This window comes from Tasmannia lanceolata, unplaced genomic scaffold, assembly GCF_043159265.1.
Source record: "Tasmannia lanceolata isolate RefF3 unplaced genomic scaffold, GAP_Taslan_0.1 ptg000003l, whole genome shotgun sequence".
Lineage (NCBI taxonomy): Eukaryota > Viridiplantae > Streptophyta > Magnoliopsida > Canellales > Winteraceae > Tasmannia > Tasmannia lanceolata.
Genome location: NW_027518680.1, coordinates 10,857,568 through 10,878,670, shown reverse-complemented (window position 1 = coordinate 10,878,670; position 21,103 = coordinate 10,857,568). Strand labels below are relative to the sequence as shown.

The 21,103-nt window shown below is 38.0% G+C and overlaps 1 protein-coding gene across 1 annotated transcript; it reads right to left on the bottom strand.

Moving 5' to 3' along the window:
* Positions 1-2,871: 2,871 nt before the first annotated feature.
* On the bottom strand, positions 2,872-5,988 carry LOC143850896 (putative L-type lectin-domain containing receptor kinase S.5). The gene is made up of 2 exons (XM_077360178.1): positions 4,693-5,988; positions 2,872-4,083 (listed from the first exon to the last, which is right to left on the bottom strand). The coding sequence occupies exons 1-2, from the start codon at positions 5,921-5,923 to the stop codon at positions 3,269-3,271; spliced, it is 2,046 nt and encodes a 681-aa protein (XP_077216293.1). The 5' UTR covers positions 5,924-5,988; the 3' UTR covers positions 2,872-3,268.
* Positions 5,989-21,103: the final 15,115 nt, after the last annotated feature.

The following is a 21,103-nucleotide window of genomic DNA, read 5'->3' as shown; positions in this document are numbered from 1 at the left end:
ATCCTCTAGACCTACTTAATACTTTGTTAAAATTAACAAGGCCCAAAATTGAATGGGTACTTTTGGCCTGTAAAACTGGGGTATCTAGATTGTGATTAGGGTTCCTTCACTTGTATTTTTGCGAATACAAATTTGTGGATGTGAGCCATATGGTTCCGTTAGGAAGTGAACCGTGTACGTTGTTTCTTCTCTTTCAAAATTTTCTTTGTTTTTGACCAGTATAGATAGATGGTAGGTTTTTCCCCACAGCAATCTATGTTGAATTATCAATACTCTTCGTGGGTTTGGATTGTGTGAGAAAAAATCATGTACCCCTTTCATATAGAAAAGCATGAAATGTAAGAATCCAGGATATTTATGCTTGATTGACTTCTAATTTTCTCGTCAAGGAATGAGTTTAGCCTTAGCACTCATAAATGTTTAGGTAAAACTGCAATTACATTATTATAATATGAGCAACAACATTATTTTGCTACCCTACTTTTCATACAGTTCTGCTCTTCAAACTTCATGCTAGCTGCCATGTTTTTTCTTATGAAATTTTACAACCTGTAGTGCTTGACTTTCTTGTTTTCTACAAGTCCTCTACCGTGCAAAGACTTAAAAGAAGGTGGACTTTAATGTTCATAGGCGATATACAATTCAAGTAAACATTGCCTAAATATTTTTTTGAGAATAGTGTCCTATGCAGCAGCTGCTTCAAAAACTCATGTAGCCCATTTTTTTGGGTGATCCAAAGCATTCATTTGACAGGCCCTTCCATGGATAGGGTGTGTACCAAAAATCAGCCCTATAAGATCATCCTAACCCAATCAAAGGTGGAGGCCTGGAGGGGAAAATGGACAGACACTGTTTCCTTCCACAAATGGCAGGGTTAGAATGATCCTAAAGGGCTCATTTTGGTACACACCCTATCCATGGAAGGGCCTTTCAAATGAATGCTTTGGATCACCCCAAAAATGTGGGGCCAAATGGCTATCTGAGCAGCTGCGCAGGACCACTTGTCTCTCTTTTTTTTTTTTAATCTTTTTTGATACCCATATAGTTAAGTAATCGATCTATACAATTTGTTGAATTTTTTAATCATTTAAAGCTTTTAATGCTTTGGCTTTAAAGATTTTTTCTTTTGTCTTATGTGAATCAAATTTCAAACGGTTGATTGAAATTTCATCGTTACTATGCAATCTTTAAATGCCTTTGAATATTTTATACGTTTTTATTTTTTGTCTTTATTTTGCAAACGTTGTGTGCATTAAGAGAGATAAAGAACCGTTGAAAAGTGTTAATATATACACAACAACAGTGTATACAAGAGAAGCTCTCTCTTTTCCTCTGACACACACACGTTTCCTCTTCTTGAAGTTTTATTCATTCTTTTCTATTCTTGAGTACTGTTTTGAAAGTTTCAATCTTTTCAAAGCTTTGCAAGTTTCTCTTTTAAATGGGCAATTTGATTGGCATCAACCGTTGTTCGCAAGGTCCGAGCCGGTGCGTGCACACCGTCAAAGACAAGTATAGTGGTGTTGTATCCTGGATATAGGTCGCAAGAGAACCCGATTGCATACCATTCGTGGAGGGGGCGATAATCTATCTTAAGGGTAGCGTTAATCCGTAACGTGCCTCTACCACTCATCTCTATTTGAAATTTCATTTCATTTATTATTATTATTTTTAGTTTGGTTCTTTCTAACGGGTTTGAGGTTTACATTCAAGATCATCAAAGGTAATTTCAATTTCATTTTTTCCGGAATACATATTGAATAGATTGTTGAACTAATCTATTTACCCCAAGATTATTTCCAACATAACATTGCATATTTTGATAGTGGAATAAGAAGGCAAGATCTAATAAGCACACTTGTCATTAAGGTGTGAGTCGATATTAGCATTTTAATACTTTAAACCAGTAGGGGTCCCCGTCAAACGCTAGCCTACCTACAAAAAAAATGCATTTTCATACTTTAGATACACATCAACAGGAGACTTTACCCTAGTGAATCACAAATGAACTCATTAAAACGCCACTGCACTAAGAACTAGGCATCAATATCCATGGAAAATAACGATGATGGAGAGACGACGAACGGTAACACAATACCAGACTGACCATAGTGGCGATCATAGCCCACCAATAGCATGGTCAAAATATAAATCTAGAAATCCAATTAGTTACTTATAATAATTTTAGGTCGATGATAAATTCGCACCCCTCTAGGATAATTCGTACCCATTGAAAGGAGGGTATCCGGCAGACTTCAACGCATTTTTAACGCTAAAAGGGGTGTGAATTATCATACAGGGGGTAAGAACTTATCATTGCCCTAGTTTTATATCTATAATAAGAGGAAGTCTAAACTGAAGGGAGCCCTTGCAAAAGAGAGGTGAAAGGGCTCCCCTCATTGGCTGCAAATCACCTTCATGTTTGACTAGATGTGCAGCCAATGGGAGAGCCCTTTCACCTCTCTTTTGCAAGGGCTCCTCTCAGTCTAGAATTCCTCCTATAATAATTGACTAGACGACGTAGGACAAATTGAAGAGGATTTTATGAAGAGTAATGGCCGTCCAAAAGCCTTAAAAGAACATCTCAGACATTGAAAGAAATGAACCAAAAGGAGCTATGTTTATGTAACATTTAGGCAGAAGCTGCATCAACTGACCAGATCATCAATCGACAGGCCAAATCATTGATTAAAAGCATGAATCTGCGATCATTGATTGATCACTATCACAGAGTATTTGTGTTCCCAGATCAACTATCCCCTCGATCATTGCCCACTAACCATGTTCCTTTGATTATAATCTACAGATTTATAGTAAATCACAAGATATTAAGTTCACTCTCTTTTCATGCATATGCAGAACAAAAAGACATACAAAACTAAACTTAATTAACAGAGAAAAAGGTATTACTGTACAGTAGAATGAAAACAAATTGAGAAAAGTAGACTTTCTACTCTATACAAATCAAGTTCTTCCAACTCTAAAAAAAACTGACCCAGCACCCTTTGACATAACATCAAACCGATGGCAAGGGCTTCTTACTTCGAGAATCCTGAAAAGGACCCCAATTTCATCTCCGATATACGAATTACATCAAAATGAAAGACATTGCCACTCTTAAACTTAGGCATACCACCATGTCATGTGTAACTAAGCAAATTCAAATAAAATACCCCAAATGGCATGTCTGGCAAATGCCTAAGCTTAAGAGTAGAAAATAAAAAAGAAGTCATCATGGAATCCCCCTCCACTTTCTTCTTAGATCGCATCAAAATAAATTGCGTTCTTCACTGTTGTCCCTCGGGGTCCAACCGGAGCCATAATAAGACGATGTGATCTGCATTGTATCACCAGTGGCAACTGAACTATCATCGTCCCCAACGGGACCCATCGTGGGCCAAACAAAAGAAGGCTTGATTGGTGGGACCCAAGGCGGTGGGACCGATCTAGAGATGATCTGAACAATTGCTTGCGTCTTGGGCCTCTCGCTAGGCGTTGGGTGCGAACAGGCCATTCCCAATTTCAACAGTCGCTCCACATCCTCTGCTACATAATCCTCCTTCAACCTCTCATCCACAGCTTCTAAAATCCTCCCCTCCCTATAAAGTCTCCACACCCAATCAACTAGAAAATGGAAGCCCTCAATGTTGACACGAGGGTGCTGCCCGCACACGACCTCGAGCACCACGGCTCCGAACCCATACACATCTGACTCGCATGTGGCTTTGCCCGTGTGGAAGCATTCAGGTGCGATGTAGCCCATTGTACCAGCCACGCCCTCTAGTTCGGCGTAGGACGTTTTCTCATTGTCCAATGCACGTGCGAGGCCGAAGTCTCCGAGCCTAGCATTGTAGTCTGAGTCGAGCATTATGTTGCTTGCTTTTAGGTCTCGGTGCACCACCTTTTGGTCGTATTCGTCGTGGAGGTAGTGAAGAGCAGAGGCTACGCCGGAGATTATGTTGTATCGGCGGACCCAGCTGAGGCTCTTTTCGGACTCGGGCTCACCAAAGAGGTACTTGTCAAGGCTACCATTTGGCATGTAGTCGTATACCAAGAGAAGCATTCCGTTCTTGTGACACCAACCTGATACAAAAAAAAAAAAACCAAACTATGCTTGAGACAGTAAGCATGGTAATTACATGTCGTCAAGAGTTATAACACAACATTGTACTGAAAGCAAACGGGGTAAACAATGTCTTTAACATTGAAGGGAAAGAGAGTTCCTTCTCATTTTCAAGGATTGATTTCAACACCCACATCAAAGAAAGTTCCTTTTTCTTTGATTCTCTCTGGCTATTTTTTATTTGATTCTCTTTGGCTTTTGTTTCTTTTGAAAAGGACCAATTACTCCAAAACGCGTGACCCCACTTTTTGGGTTGGCCACATGTGATCTGATACCATGTGAAACAACCAATCACTGTAGAGTTGGTGTTATTTAACCATTTATACTCATTTCTTCATCTATTTTACAGATATTTGCGCTTCTCAGTCCAACGTGGGAATTGCAACAACTGAGCTAGTGAAATTATCATAACATGGTTGTCCTGTGCTGATATCATTCACCCCCCTCTCCCTTTTTTTGTGTGTGTTGACTAACTTAAATAAAATCCGATTAGAAAAAAATAACCAAGTTACCAAACAAAACAAAATCTTTAAAATCTTCAGAAAAAAAAAAAAAAAAAAAAAACTGACCTACTAATCGGACAAGATGCCTATGCCGGAGACGATTGATGATGATGAGCTCTGCCAAGAAATCATCTCTCCCTTTGATATTCTCTCTCGAGAATTTCTTCACAGCAACCTCAATATTCTCCTTAGCCAAAAACCCCTTATAAACAACCCCAAAACCCCCTTGTCCCAACTTATTCCTCTCATCAAAATTATTTGTAGCCCTCTTCAAATCCTTAAACAAAAACTCCCTCGGAGTCCCAGGAAGACTCTTTAAAGTCCCCAAAATACTAGCATCCCCTTCAATTCTCTTCTTGTACAAATAATACCCCACCAAACAACCCACAATCACCAGTGTCAAGATGGGTATTCCAATCGCCAGTAAAAGCACAACCCTTGAAGGATCTTTATCCATTGGAAGAGTCTCCACCGTTAGATTCCACATCAAAACACAATTAAGCTCGGATGTGTTCCCAGTCGAGGCTGAAAATCCGAAATACGATTCGGGTGCTATAATCTCTTTCAAATTGATGTTTTTTTGAATCACAGGCGAGATGGGTTTGGGTTTTCCTTCTAGGGCTATGTAAACGTTTAACAAGGTAGAACTCCCGTTGTAATCGACCCAGATTGTGTAATTTTTTGGATCGATTGGGGCGAGTTCGATATCGATGCTGGAGAGATTGTATGTGATATTGGATTTGACACTGTTTATGTTGAGTCCTATATGGTTGTTATTGGGATCAAAGGATTCTTGAAAGGTATCGAGTTCAATAGCTATGAATTGATTCAATGGGTTTCCATCTGTGGTGAGGTTGGTCAACCCTAGCCATTGACCTTGGCTTGAGGAGGGCATGGTGAGATTTGGGGCGATGAGAAAAGCGAGACCTTCGCCGGAGGTAAAATTATTTGGCCGGAAAATGTTGACTAAGAAGGAGGTGGAGAAAGAGGCTAGGGTTTGAGGGGAGGTGGAGTTTTTGTCACCTTTCCAAAGGAGGAAAGATTTTGAATACATGACTCGACCTGAACGGTTTGCGAGGTTAAAGTTGGAGTTTATGGTGTCTGGGGTTATTTGGAGGGCACCCCCGCTGATTGAAGCTTCGTTTATCATGGTGAAGGTGTTGTAATCGTCGGTGTAGAAGGGACCGAAGGTTTCGTTGAAGTATTCTGGGGTTTTTGAGGTGGTGGTGGGTAGGAGAGAGAGGAGGAGGAGGAGCGTGGATGACAGGATGAGGGGGAGGTTTTTTGGGAGACCCATTTTGGATTTGGGGGAAGATTTTTGTCAGCGGGTGAGGAAAGAGGAGGAGGCATTTGGCTGGGGTGTTATTTATTAGAGAGAGAGAGTTGAATGGTCCTCACTTTTTATTACCCTATTATTAAATTAGGATAATTCACACCACTGTTATACAGGGGTGCAACTTAGGTCGGGTTGGCGTGGGTTGAGGCCAAGCTTAACGCAACTCGAGATAGCATTCCCTCAACCCTAACCCAACCGGAGCCTTGGGTTGAGGATAGTCAACCCTAACCCAAGTCGCCACTAAATCTCTCAATCCTAACCTAACTCATCTAATCCGAAATCGGGTCAGTTTGCCGGGTTGGTTCGGGTTGGGTCGGGCTGCCAAGGCTTCAACTCTAATCCAACCCAAAATTAAATCAGGTTGGCTTTTCGCAACCCTAACCCAAACCTACCCAGCCTGAGCCAAAATTGAGGCCCGACCCAATCTGCACTCGTGGCCCTTTAACTCTTTTTTGACTTCGATTCACGCTAAAGTGGTGCCAATTATCCTAAATGGGGTGCAAATTTATTTTCGTCCACTTTCTATTATATCTTATTTGAGAATGACCACGCAGAATGTCACTTCAACGATGTAATTTTTGGGTTCTATGGAAAGACATTCATGCGAAATCCAGGCCGTTGATCTTTTTTTTTGGGGTAGGTAAGCTGGCATCGAATCTCGCACCTCAGGGTTGAGATTTGAGAAACAAAGCCTCAACCAATAGTCGGGGATCTGATTGGATTGCAGGAAAAACATTTCTGGTAAAAAAAAAGAATCTTAGGAATATTTTTTGGCTTCAACGGTTAGAAGAAAATGATATGGATGGGACTTATTTTAAGGAAATCATTAAAAATGAAGGTCTTTGTACACATAAATTGAACTTGGGTGATTAAAGTAATTTTTCATGTGTAATCAAACAATAGAAAATCAGGAAATTCTGGGAATTTTTTTTCCAAACCTTTCCAGAATCCAAACTGGGCTTAAAGGACTACAAAAATCAAAGATTTTAGCTTTTCTTAGTGGGAACCTTGTTCTAATTAACCATATCAAACTTCTCTTCCTCAAGCCTCCATTTCAATTGCAAGCAAATATTTTTGTGGAAAAGTTTTCTCAATTTAAAGGAAAATGATATGATTATGGCTTATTTACAGAGAGATTATTATAAAATGAAGGCCCAGTAAATTGAAGTTGAACCTGCGTTTGTTCTAATCTACTTTTTCATGTGTATTAAAATATTGGAAAAGCGGAAATTTCTTTATCTCGGTAGCTACCATACCTTCAACCTTGGGGTGCCTAAATTACTGATAATATTCTTATAGCTAAATAAATTTTCTCTTCAAGAGAATGAAATCAAAACCCCAAGCATTTTGTGCAAACTAGATCTAGAAAAAGCTTGTAACTCTCAGAAATTATATGATCAAAGGCCGTATGAACACTTAACTCATCATCAGTTCCTTGATATTTGATCCAACATCAGCGCACTTTTTGAGGAGCTGCTATTGGATCAAATATCAAGAGCGGTACTTCTACCATACCATGAATAAGTGTTCATAGTAACAGCCCTTCACTATATAATTTCTCTGTAACTCTAGTGAGACTTTTTGAGGAGTTGCTGTTGGATCAAATATCAAGAGCAATACTTCTTTCGTACAATCAATAAGTGTTCATAGGGCCCTTCATTATATAATTTATCTGTAACCCTAGTGAGGCTTCTTATCGAAAGCTCTTATTGTTGTTGGGTTCAACTCCGAACAGATATCAATTCTCATGTCTTACTATCCCTTCACTCCGAGGGTGCTGATCCGGTGTAGTTACACAAATGTATTTATTGTAAGAGGCAACAGATCTTGGCGATTGAACATTGAGAAAATTACAGAACAACAGGGATTGAATTGAAATAAAGAAAAACATACCGGAAGCCATGAATTAGGTTTTTCTTTCTCTCTGAGTTTCTCTTCGCTACACAACCGTCGGTGAAGGGACCGGTTTCTTTTCTCTTCAAGCGTGGATTCTCAAAGATTGAAACGAATTTGTTGTGAGCAAATAGGACCCAAGAGTTCATTTTTATAAGCGTTTGTAGGAAGAGATGCGACTCCTCATCGCGCCGATCCCTCTCCCCAAACGTCTCTTTTTTCAAACGTTTATACCTTTTCACACCAAATGATCTTGACCGTCGATCTTGCAACAGCCATATCCACCGTTAGGAAATAATCCTAACATTTATATCAAGGTGGAGTTAGAACCAAAATGATTCGACGTTGTGTAGCTGGTATTTCAAAAGGACAATGGTGGTTTCCGGTGACAGCAAACCAGTGAAATCATCAATGAAAAATCTTTGTGCGGTCGGTAATCATACCACAACTAATGGAGATTGTTGGGTTGAGATGTCTCCTCCAGGGAAGTAGGTAGATGTGCCTTTGCATCTTTCTATTTCATTTTGCGTGATAGGGTTAGATTTTGCCCGCTATATTTATCAATTGATGATGTTTTTGTTTAGTTTTGAATGAATGATAATTTTTGAAGTAAAAAAATGGAGTAATTGTTGGGGTTCTACGCAAAAGAAATTGTCCCACATCATATAAGTCAAATGGATAGGGATGGGTTATAAGGGAATGGGCACCCTCCCTCTAATGGCTAGCTTTTAGAGGTGAGTTCTACCTGGTTAAATTCCCTACAAATGGTATCAGAGCTCACGGCGTGGCACCCGGTTTACCTCCGAGGGCGAGAATGTCCCTCGGGGAAGATCTCGGAAACCTCGGTGTAGTATCTCGTGGTTCTCACCTTGCCGCCACGTAGAGGGACGAGATTGTCCACGGTTGCTTCCCCTCAGAAACCCCAGTGTAGTATCTCGTGGTTCCCACGTTGCCATTCCACGTGGAGAGGGAGATTATTGGGGCTCCACGCATAAGCAAATAGTGCCCACATCGGATAAGTGAAATGGATGGGGATAGTTTATAAGGGAATGGACATCCTCCCTGCCCTACAGTAATAATCCATATCTCGGTTGGAAGCAGAGTGGTCCTTCATGCTAGCAACCATGAGGTTGCAAAAGATTGATGATGATCCAGGACCTAGGATATTCCGAGAAATTCCCCAAGTGAGGGTTGCTCCGAAAGAGCAAGTGGGCCTACCTACAAAGCAGTACCCTTTTGCGTGCTGGAGGTTACTAGGTCTAGCTATGGTTACAGCTCATGCTGATTTTTTTGTAAAAACGAGACGAGCCTTTACCTAGAAATTAGGGTCACGAGCTTTGTTTAGTCCAGAATTTGTCAACATCATCTTATACGTGTAAATTTCTAGTCAAAACTTAAAATGAAAACATAGGTATATTAACGTAATAACATATTTTTCTCATTTCAAAAATAAAATAAGATAAAATATTTTTCTTGGAATTGGCCTTATGTTGTTGTTGTTGAATGGATACAATAGTTCAACGAATGTTACACCCCTTCCTACATAGTATATGATCAATACATTGATCTGACCGTCAACCATAATGCAGGCCAAATGACTTTGAGAACACCTTGATCTGATGTTCTAAACTTCTAATTTGGCACTTGATCCATCAAGCTTCATTGGGTTAAATCAAATTAAAATTTAAGAACATTTCAGCGAAAGCTCTATCGAAGAATAGCATTTGTCCAAAAATTTGCTTAGTCAGCCTTAAAATGAGCTAGTCGGACCCAAAAATGCTTAGTCGGTCTCAGAATGAGTTAGTCAGTCCCAAAATTTGCTTGTTCAACCCAAAAATGAGTTACTCGGACCCAAAAATGCTTATGGGTTACTCGGTCCCAAAATATGCTTACTCGGCCCCAAATGAGTTAGTTGGACTCAAAATGCTTAGTCGGTCCCAGAATGAGTTAGTCGGTCCCAAAATTTGCTTACTCGGCCCCAAAATGAGTTACTCACGCCCAAACCCATTCTGTCTTTTCTCCAAATCCCCATTTCCAAGAAGCTTAAAGTGCTGAATTCTTGAAGCTATTATGTCCCACCCATTTGACCCGCTCTGAAATGTCGAGAATGAGAAGAATTGAAGATCTAGACCTCCATTTTTTTTTCATGGTGTTTTACTTTCTTAGATTTTGAACAATATACAAATTGGGCGGCTTTACTTTCCAAAGGCTCTGTAGTCAAAGGAGGTGGGTCAAACATTTTAGTTTTTAATTGCCTATTTCCCAATCCATATATGGTCCCGGAAACAAAATAGAAGCTTCGTTCCCATGTGTAATAAGAAGATTGGAATTCATTTCATTTTCAAATTGATCATGGCTGATATGGGTGTCAATAATAGAACATAGATAGCCCAATTGATCAAAGGGTCTGGGGCCCAATTTATTGGATGATCCAAACCGTTCATTTGTTGGGCCAAAACATGAATAAGCTGTAACCCATAGATCATCTCCACAGGATGACCCTAAATCTCTATAGATCGGAGGGTTAGGATGATCCTATGGAGATGATTTACGGGTTGCAACTTGCGGCCCAACAAAGTAATGATTTAGTTCATATTGTAAAGTGGACCCCATTGTATATTCTGAAAATTACTGGACTTCACGCGCACTCACAGTACAAAATTTCGTATTATCAAAACCTAGCAGTGCAAAAATGGGTAGCCTATGTCATTCATGAGGGATATGTTTTTTAACCTTTTAAGACACTATATTCAAAATGACAAACTACACTTTATGTCCTTAATTTTCATTTGGATGAATGATTTCTTCTCTGTAGTTTCTTTACTCTCTTCTCTCTTTTAACCCTGAGCCTTATTTATGTACAACATGAGTAGGACCTCGGACACTCTCGTGACGTTCTAATATGAAATTGATCATGTCCCATACTCTAAAAGCAGGATTTGAAAATGATATGACCAATCTGTGACCAAGATATAGCTGGATCAGACCCGAAGTGGATCCTTTGACACCTCTAATGGTTTATAAAACCTTTGTATCTCATGCAGGGACCATTTGATTTACATGTGAACACAACTCGAGAGTCATTTCAACATGATTTTTGGGCCCCTACCTTACTCAAATAAATGTTTGGATCAGCAAACAAGGTGGACCCCACCATTATATGAAATCTCCTTTTCATTACCAAAATGATATGACGGAGAAAAAAGGAATATTATCAACGTAATCCAATATTACAATACAAAACCAAATTGGACTTTGGGGTTTGCTGAAAGCAACAACAAAATAAAATATAGGGCGTTTGGATACCTCATGCATTTGTATTTTGATTTGGATTTGAGTTTTGGATACTTAATACATCAATCATCTTAATGATCATGTTTTAAGAGAGAAAGAGAGGGATGGAGGGAGGGGTGTCTCGATGTTGCCGGAGCAACATCGAAGAGCAGCGACGGTGAAGGAAGTTGCTACAAATATTGATTTCCAAATAATGTCTCACAGAACAGATTTGAAATTCGGAATTTTTTGCACTATTGTAGCTGATTTGGAAATCTAAGGATCTGATCGAGTTCAAAATATCAACTAAATTCAAATCTAAATCTCGTGGGTGGCCATAAAGTTTTCTTGCTTGTGGTATTAAATTATTGATTACATTATATTATAACAAGAATAAAGTCTGTTCTCTGCCAAGTTGCTTTATTTGATGCATTTGGTTTTTATTTTATGCTTTGTCTTCTTTAACGGCGGCCAGAACAGAGTGGGCGTTTAAAATATGAAAGTGATTCGAAAGTACCCAAATTTTACCAGCTCAAGAGCTGTTACATAGGTTTCTTAGAATTTTTATAATAGAGATATGTTATCGGCCTCGCCTTTTTACTTTAAAATTTCGGATATAATAATCTTTTGGAGTAAACAATGGAGGGCAAAATCATAAAATGATAACAATGAAAGGGCCGGTCGAATCTGGATACATTTGACATCGTCCCTAAATCTTAGATTGTTCTTGATTTTAAGCACATTTGACATTAGGACAGTATAAAGTGATAAATCGACCCCATATAGAGCACTGCTTAGAGAGAGGGGAGAGAGAGAGAGACACGGGGTTGATTTAAGATAGGGAAATGATAAATGCGCACCTTTTTATTACTTGGGACACCCAGCAGCAGTGTATCAATGACTGTAGAGGGGCTGATGTACTTCATGTCAGAACGATTCAACAGATTTGATTGCCACGTACACTGCAATTGGGTGCCCCATGTGATGAAAAGGGGCGCATTTATCATTTCCCTTTAAGATATTAGGGGGTCGATTTATCATTGCCCTTGACATTATTGCGAGAAGACATTTAGGAGTTATAACTACTAGTAAAAATGCACGTGCAATGCATGTGCGATGACACTAACATAGGAGAAATTTAAAACTAAAATCGTCTAATAGGATTTTAGGGTACCTATAAGAGAAAAAGAAACCCATTTGAATCTACTTCTTAAAGTTTAAATCATGTTGAAAATAAAAGAGGATTCTAGTGTTCTTTTTCAATTTATCTTTTGGTCGAGTGAGGGTCATTAATGCTGTTGATGACAAGTTCATAATTCAATTAACATAATAGAGAAAGATTAATCAGTGGGTTAATGTGTTGAAAGTATAAAAAATTAATAATACCTTTCTCCAACAGCTTAAGCTTTTGGAGTTGCTGGCAGTTTTCACATGGTATCAGAGCAAATGCCTGGGTTCAAAACCTCCTTGATAGCAAAAATCCACATGCAATGGCCAAAGGCAAAGAAAGAGGGGCCACATGGAGGGGCCACACGTGAGGGGGAGTGTTAACGTATAAAGATTAATAACGCCTTTCTCCAACAGCTTAAGCCTTTGGAGTTGCTGGTAGTTTTCACATTAAAACCCACATTGAAAAAATTAAGAGTACCTACCGTATGGTGCAATTGTGAAAAAAATGACACCAATTCCTCTAGGAAAAACAAAAAGGTTTTAGTGAAAATCTGTAGAAAAATTTAAAGGCCCCTAACTCTTTAAGTCCCCAATTAGTTGAATTAAACTAAAATTTTGGTAAGCAAGAAATAATTATTTGACATCCTTGATATCATAGATGATAGATGAGGTGGCTATGGAGCTATTATTTTTGACGCTAATGGCAATATAATTCTTGCATTTGAAGGTCTTAATAGCGAATTTCATGCCATCGACGTAGAAGTGGAAGGAGCTTCATATGGCTTGGAGCTTTTGGAGATATTTGGATCTAGCAAAGTTTGGATTGAAGGAATAATTAAGTGGTGAGCAAGAGTTATCAGTCATAACTCTTCCAACATATTAGTCATAAAATTAGTTACATATTGAGAGATTTATTTTTGTTAGCTGTGTAGTAAAGTCAGATGCTTATGGTGGCTGGTGGTTGGTTTAAATTTTAGGTCTTAAAACCTTTTTACCTAAGAGAAATCATTATTCGATTGGAAGAAAAACATTTCCTATGAAAAAAAAAAATCTTGGGCAAATGTTTCTTTCCACGATTTGAAGGAAATTGATATGACTATGGTTAAATTAGATTGATGTCATAAGGTTCCTCTAAATTAAAATTAAATAGAGTTGATTCCTGATAAACCTTTATTGGATTGCAAGAAAAAACATTTTTGATGGAAAACTTTTGTAGGGAGAATTGTCCATGTTGTGCACTAAAGTCAGATGTGTATGGTTGTTGGTGGTTGGTCTAAATTTTAGCTCCTAAAAATCTTTTAACCAAGAGAAATTTTTATTGGATTGGAAGAAAAACATTTCCCATGGGAAAATTTTCTTAGGCAAACGTTTTCTTTCCACAATTTGAAGGAAATTGATATTACTATGGTTAAATTAGAATGATGTTATCATAAATTGAAGATCCCTCTAAAAAAAATTAAATAGGGTTGATTCCTGATAAATCTTTATTGGATTGCAAGAAAAACATTTTTGATGGGAAAATTTTCTTGGGGGAATTTCTTTTCCCCATGATTTAGAGGGAATGATGTGATTATGAGAGTTTTTATATGGTGTAAGCCCTTATAGTGGAGTATCTTTTTCAAAAAGTACTGGATGGCTTACATCGCATGATGATCCAAACCGTCCATCTGATGGGCCACAATGTAAGTAGTTTGCGTGCCAAAATCCATCTCCATAGGATGATCCCAACTGTCCTATCTATAGATGTTTCCTAAATATGTCGTTCCTTTAAAGACTGCAGGGCTAGGATTATCTTATGGAAATGTGTTTTGTGGGAACAACCTATTTACGTTGTGGCCCATCAAACGGACGGTTTGGATCATCCTATGGATTAAGCCATACAATTATTTTTGAAAAATACTACACTGTATGGGCTAACACAAGGGATATTATCATACATTGAAATTTGCTCTAAATAAAAAAATGAGTAGGGCTGGTTTCAATTATATTTTGTCATTTATAAAAAAGAAGGGAGTGTAAGAAATAATTTTTGGTTTCCAAGCTTTGTCACAAAATTCTTGCAATATTACTCAAGGAGAATATATATGGCGTAAGCCCATGCAGCGAAGTATTTTAAAAAAAACCGGTAGGGTCCCCACCAAACCACAGCTTACCTAGAAAAAAAAAATGTAGCGAAGTATTTTTCAGAAAGTATTGAACGGCTTACACTATAGGATGATCCAAAACGTCCATCTGGTCATTCCCATATGATGATCCTATCCCTACAATCTATAGAGGAATAACATATTTTGGAAACCTCTATAGATGACTGGGTTGGGATCATCCTATGGAAATGTTTTTCTGCACACAACCTATGGTGTGAGTCTGTATAGTCAAGTATTTTTCAAGAAGTACCTTACAGCTTATACCATAGGATGATCCAAACCGTCCATTTGGCAATGTAAATAGGTTGTGTGCCAAAAAAAATTTCCACAGGACGATCCCAACCCTTCGATCTATAGAGGTTTCCAAAATGTGCCCTTCATTCGTAGATTGTAGGGCTAGGATCATCATATGGAAATTATTTTTTGGGAGATTTATATTGTGGAATCCTCTATAGATTGAAGGGTTGGGATCATCCTGTGGAAACAATTTTTCGCACACAACCTATTCACATTGCTAAATGGACTGTTTGGATCATCCTATGGGCAAGCTGTAAAGTACTTGTGAGTGGGAAGTTTTTGATGGAGAAGGCGGAGAGCAACAGGTGGGAGAAATGACAAAAATGCCTGGTGAAAGTAGACATGTTGGGAAATTTTGCAAATGGAAGGGTAAGACATAATGGGGATATGGGCTGAATTATGAAAGGGCAAAACACCTGACGATTCGTAGAAAGAGAGAAAGCTAAAGTAACACCAAGGAAAAAGCAGTAACAGTTGGCATTCTTTGGACATTTGTACGAGAGTATTTGTTGCTAAAATGGCAAAATTACCCTAAATGAAGTAGGTAATATCATAAAGTCTTATTAAAGAGGATAGGCCGAATGCAAATGGGATATAGATGGAATTTTTGGCAAAGGGTGGAAGAAAAACACCCAATATTTTGCCTTTATATAGAGTAAGTATATAGAGTATAGTTAGATTACCTAGTGGGCTATTGTTTTGTTAATCTGAACCATCCATCTGATAGAACCTGAGTAGGATTTCTGATGTGCAAAAAATCATACAATCTGTATTTTGACCACTGAATTTGATCTTCTCTATCAATACATTTTGTCTGTGGAAAATTGTACTTAATTGGATGTCATAATTGTTAACGGTAAAATCTGACCTCAAATGGGAGCCGAAGCTAACCTTCTAGAAACCCTAGAAGCTAACCTAGCTAGCCGCGGAATAAACTAGAAACCGACTTCTTTGAAAGCCCTGCCAATCAGATTCCTAGAACGACAAGTTTCCTAAGCGGCCTAGGAATCATAAACACTCTCTACTATCAATGCTCTTCCCACCTTTTGTTAGTTCATACTGTTGTTGCCTCATCTGACTTAAGCATCGAAGTGTCCCCCGGAGTCCAAACTCTGAGACTTCTCAACGCGTTTCCTCTGAGAGCAAGTCGCCCACAGAAGCTGAGTTCAACGCAAGACCTCATCCAAAAACTTCAGTCCAGATTTCAACTGCAGCAATAATTATCCAATTGGCATCATCTTTCAGACCCAAAAAATGGAAGACAATGAAGAAAAGTGAAGGCGACAAAAAACGAAGAAGAAGGAAAAAAGAAGGATCGGAAGGAGAAATATAGATGTTGGGGTTGACTCGGTAAAAGATGTACTTAACTCGGTAAAGACAAAAGTTGGGGTCGACTTCGAAAAATTTGGGTTGACTTGAAAAATTTATGGTCGACTCAGTAAATGTTGGGGTTGACTGTGGGGTCAATCTCTTTTACCAAGTCGACCCCAACTTTTACCAAGTGGACCCCAACTTTTCTGAGTTGACCAACTTTTCCAGGCTTACCCCATCTTTTACTAGGCCGGCCCTATATTTACCGAGTCAGCCGACCCTGTGTTTTATTGAGTGGACACCACTTTTTTGAGTCAACTCCATCTTTTACCGAGTTGACCCCAACTTTAATATTTTTCTCAGATTCTTCATTTTTTCTTTATTTTTTTTTTACTTTTACCGATGCCGTTCATTTTTAAGGCATCTTCCATTTTTATGCTGATTCTTCTTTTTACCTTCTTCTTCCTCCTCTTTTATTTTTTCTGAGTCGTCCATTTTTTCCAATATCAATCCTTCTTTTTCGTCATTTTTCTCTTTTTCTACATTTTCTTTTTCTTCCTCTTTTTCTACATTTTCTTTTTCTTCCTCTTCTTTTTATTCTTCTTCTTCTTCCTTTTTTTCTTAAAAAAAAATCAGAGAAGACGAAGATTAGGGGAAAAGGGTCTTTTTTTACTATACGGCGCCATTCTAAAGAAAACAGGGCTAAAACTATATTCATTCATAATTTTAGACTCAAAATGCAATTTATTCGTATTTTATCTAGATATATCATTGGAAAATGCTAAATAGAGGTTGGCTAATGGGCTGGTTCTTAACATGCACTTGTTAGGCCACGCTTGTGCCACATCTATGTGAATGGATGCATTAGGAGATCGGCAACAAGACCGGCCAAAACATGATAGTGTCAATATCAGTATCTTGTATTTTTCTTCCAAATGGGAAACAAAAAACGCCAATTTGGACTGCCATTCTAATATTAAAGGGAAAATTACATATCCACCCTCTGTGGTTTGGCCATTTCCCGCTTTAAACCCTGTGGTTTGGAAGTTACCAATGACACCCCCTCAACTTTCCATGGTTTTTTTAACATGACGGAGTGGACGGAAAGGGGGAAATGATTGTTAGACCCTTGTCTTCCCCAACTGAAATTACGGTTTTCATACTTTAAAACTGAAAATTAGGATTTGATTCAAAACCTTGTTTATTTATCAACATAAAGCCTTGATTTAGGAGTTTTATTTGTCTTCATTCGCATCATTATCATGAGTTGCACATAAGCCCTAATATTTTAGGGATTTTTTTTGTTTTTACCAATGTTTTTTTTCTTCTTGAAATGTGGATTTGATGTAGCCATAGTGTGGGGTTTCATTGTCTGTGGTGGAGGTGACGGCGGTGGTCTGAGATGGTGACGGTGGCGGTGGCCGGATGTGGTGGCGGCGGGAAATGGCGTAACCCTAATGCCTTTGCAAATGGCTTAAAACCAGTGATAAAAGGTATTTCTGTCCTCAAAATATTAACCATGGTTAGTTTTAGTCATTCCGTCAGGTTAAACTAACGGACTGTCAACGGAGGGGGTCTACTTAAAAATGTCAGGAATTTGAGGGGGCGTATTTGGTAACTTCCAAACCGCAGGGTTTAAAGCGGGAAATGGCCAAACCACAGGGGTCTATCTGTAATTTTTCCTAAATTAAACTTCTAATCTTATGACCCTAGTATAAAATAAACAAACTATCCTAATGAAACTTTACTTAACAAAATGTAACAACAAACCAAATTACAAATTAGTAAATCTATTTGAATAGACTTCCTAAACTTGTACCAACCAATTGGGAAACTAACTTTAATAAGAATAAATAACTAACAAACTCTCATAATGGAAATAAAAAACCCCAAACAAAACCTAACCTCGTGTCATATTCAAGTAGACCCCATTTATATAAAGCCAAAAAAATATGTCCCAAGTGTTAGACATGGTTTTTTTTTCCCTGGGCCATTCAGTCTGAACAAAACTTCGCTCCAGTACGGCTAGGAGGAAGTTCCTTCAGTACCTTTAGATATACTTGTGTACCTGTATTTACTAAAATACCCTTAACCCCTATTTCTTAGGGGTGCAACACATGCCACAATTTTACTTGGCCACGTATTTGAACTGAAGGAACTTCCTCCTAACTGTACTGGAGCGAAGTTTTGTTCATTCAGCCTCATGTCCTAGAGTCATTGTTTTATTTATTGAATCACTGTCTATTTCTTGCCAATCTCGATTAATGTTCCCCTCATCCTCTCTAGCTTGGAATCCCTCACGCGGTTTAGAACAAAGGATTGTCCATCTCCGTAAAATCCTCTTGACGTTGATCGACAAAATGAAGTGCATAACATACATCTAAGTAATGCTTCTCTTATCAGATCTGGTCACATCTAAGCAGTAGAGATGCCTCACATGAACTCGATACTCCACACCATGTGCAAGAAGTTTAACAAATCATCTAACCCACATTATTGACAGACAATCAATCTTTTTGGTTTCTTTAGATTCAATTTACCTCCCTTACGAATTGGTATTTGGCTTTTAATTGTACTTCTAGATGCTATACCCATTCAATCATCATCTATAATAAGACACTTTTTCGAACGTACAACACCCTGTTCGTAGAGATCTTAATACATATTGACAACATCTTGAACCTTTATTGACTTCCTCTTAGACTTGAGGCTATCTGATCCGTTATTGTCCATTGAACAAGGAAAAACCATGCTCAATCTCTAGGAGCACCATCTACGGAGTTGTGACTATACCACTTGATGTAGGATATGCTATAGGAAGGATTGTAAAATCCAACAAATTATAGTTAGGATTCTTTATCATCTCCCTGTCTCCCAGGACCTCTCTCCAACCTTGGCAGAGATCGATGAAAGAAGTGAATCTAAAACTTGGTAGAATTTTCACCCACGATATAGTTAGGGAGATCACCTTAGAGAATAGGAAGATGGGACTTTTTGACACTCCTTCAAATATTCTAATATTTCTTTCCTTCCATATCACCCATATTGTAGCCAGAAGAGACACTCTCCATAATACTTGCCCTTTCTTCTTCCAAGGAGAAAGAGACTAGCTATTGAGCAAATCTGCCATGTTCGATGGAAATACCCACGACAATCCAAACCCCATCAATATACAACTCCGAATGGATCTTGCAAATCTAAAGTGAATGAAGATGTGGGGATGGCGACTCCCCCACCTCTAGGCATAGGGCGCAGTAATCAACAATAATCATTCTACGCTTCCGAACTCTATGATTACAGAGGACGTGAACAAAGGGCAATAGCTTAGCAAAGGAATCATAGAAGGAACAAAAGTGAAGAACACACCTTCTTCCTGAGAGAAAATCCTTAACCCATAGAGATAATAAAGCAACACATTGTATTTCCTTAACCCACAGAGATAATAAAACAACACCTTGTATTCAATAAAAAATAAGTAATTTTGTTTTTTATTACAATGATATATGTAGTTTTTATATGGTATGTATCTTTTAAAAAATACAATGGCTCCACTCCACTATATGATCCAAACATTTCATTTGATGAGTTTCAAAATAAATAGACCAGGCACAGAAGACATCCCCGAAGGATGAAGTTATAAAACAGATGAATTGTCATTGATTTCTAGATTGTTTAGTATGGTCCATACTTTTCGTTCTTCAATTTATTATGCATTTTAATTCCATCATGGTATGTAGTGTCTCAACTCCATCTTTCAGTGATCCTTTCACAATAATCTCTCTATTCCAATTGCATTGATCTTTTCATTATAATGTAAGTCTCTAAAATTCTAGTTCACTATAATCACTCAAATCTCTCAATTCTAGTTCAGTACAGTCTCTCAAATCTCTCAATTCTAGTTCACTACAGTCCCTCAAATCTCTCAATTCCATATTGTAGTGATCCATTAACTATACTACCTCATTTGTAATTTGCAGTGGTAATGTCACTAAAATCTCTCGAATCTTTGGAGTGATGACCTCAATAACATTCTTTTGCAGATGACCTCACTGTAAACTCATTATTTTTCAGTGATATAACTTCTCCCTAATTTCAATATTTTCAATCCTAACTTCATTCTCTCCCTGTATCCTCATCATTCTTCAATTAATTTCCACATTTTCAAAAATTTCCCCAACGGAAAGAGATTTATTCCTCGATGACCGACCTTGGGTTTTGGCAAGAGCCAATTTTAGATTCAAAACCAGTGATTTGCCATTTAGTCAACAAACTTTTAATATCTTCAAGGTTCAAATCACTTTCCGAAGTGCTGATTAAACTTTAGAAGTGAACAAACTTTCTTAAAACAGAAGTAAAATACCTAAATACAGATAATGAGTTGTTAGAATATCAAAGCAAAACAAGAATAATTTTGAACATCCAGGATTTTCTACCAAACAAGAATAATTTTGTGCATCCATTTCTAGTACACTAAACGTACTAGAGTCCAAATGTTGTTTTTTGGGATTTTTTTCAAACCATTGTTGAACTCGGTCTTTTAAAAGTATTGCTTCTTACATATATCACACTCACCTTTACCTTACAAACCGTGATAAAAACAAAAGAGAAATTATATGATGCCCGACCGTCAAAATGTAAAGGCAAAAGGAGACAAAACCTACTGCCTTGGTTTGTGAAACAAGGAAAAGTAAAAAACGGTGCTTTCCCTCGGATTAAAAATCAAGGGAGAGAGGGTTTGTCTCTCTCCGCCCTTTATTTTGACGGGCGGGCATCATATAATTTCTCAAAACAAAATATGTTTAACAAATGGGTTCATCTCCAAATTATTATAATTCACCATTCGAGGTCAACCGCAGCTGACAAAACATACTTAGGGCCTCGTCAGTTTCCTCTAAAAGCTATTTGAATATAATTTTATATGGCTATTTGCATATAATTTTATATGCAAATAAGGTAAATATAAGTATATATTTGAAAATAATGGTTATAATAATCCTAGAAATGATATGGTTAATGGGTTCCAAAGAGGCTGCGATGTTCCTTTTGCAAGTAA

Excerpts from the sequence above, each read along its gene's own strand:
- LOC143850896 (XM_077360178.1), bottom strand. The coding sequence starts at position 5,923 with ATGGGTCTCCCAAAAAACCTCCCCCTCATCCTGTCATCCACGCTCCTC. Across the intron at positions 4,084-4,692 it reads GCATCTTGTCCGATTAGTAG|GTTGGTGTCACAAGAACGGA; the intron begins GTCAGTTTTTTT and ends TTTTTGTATCAG.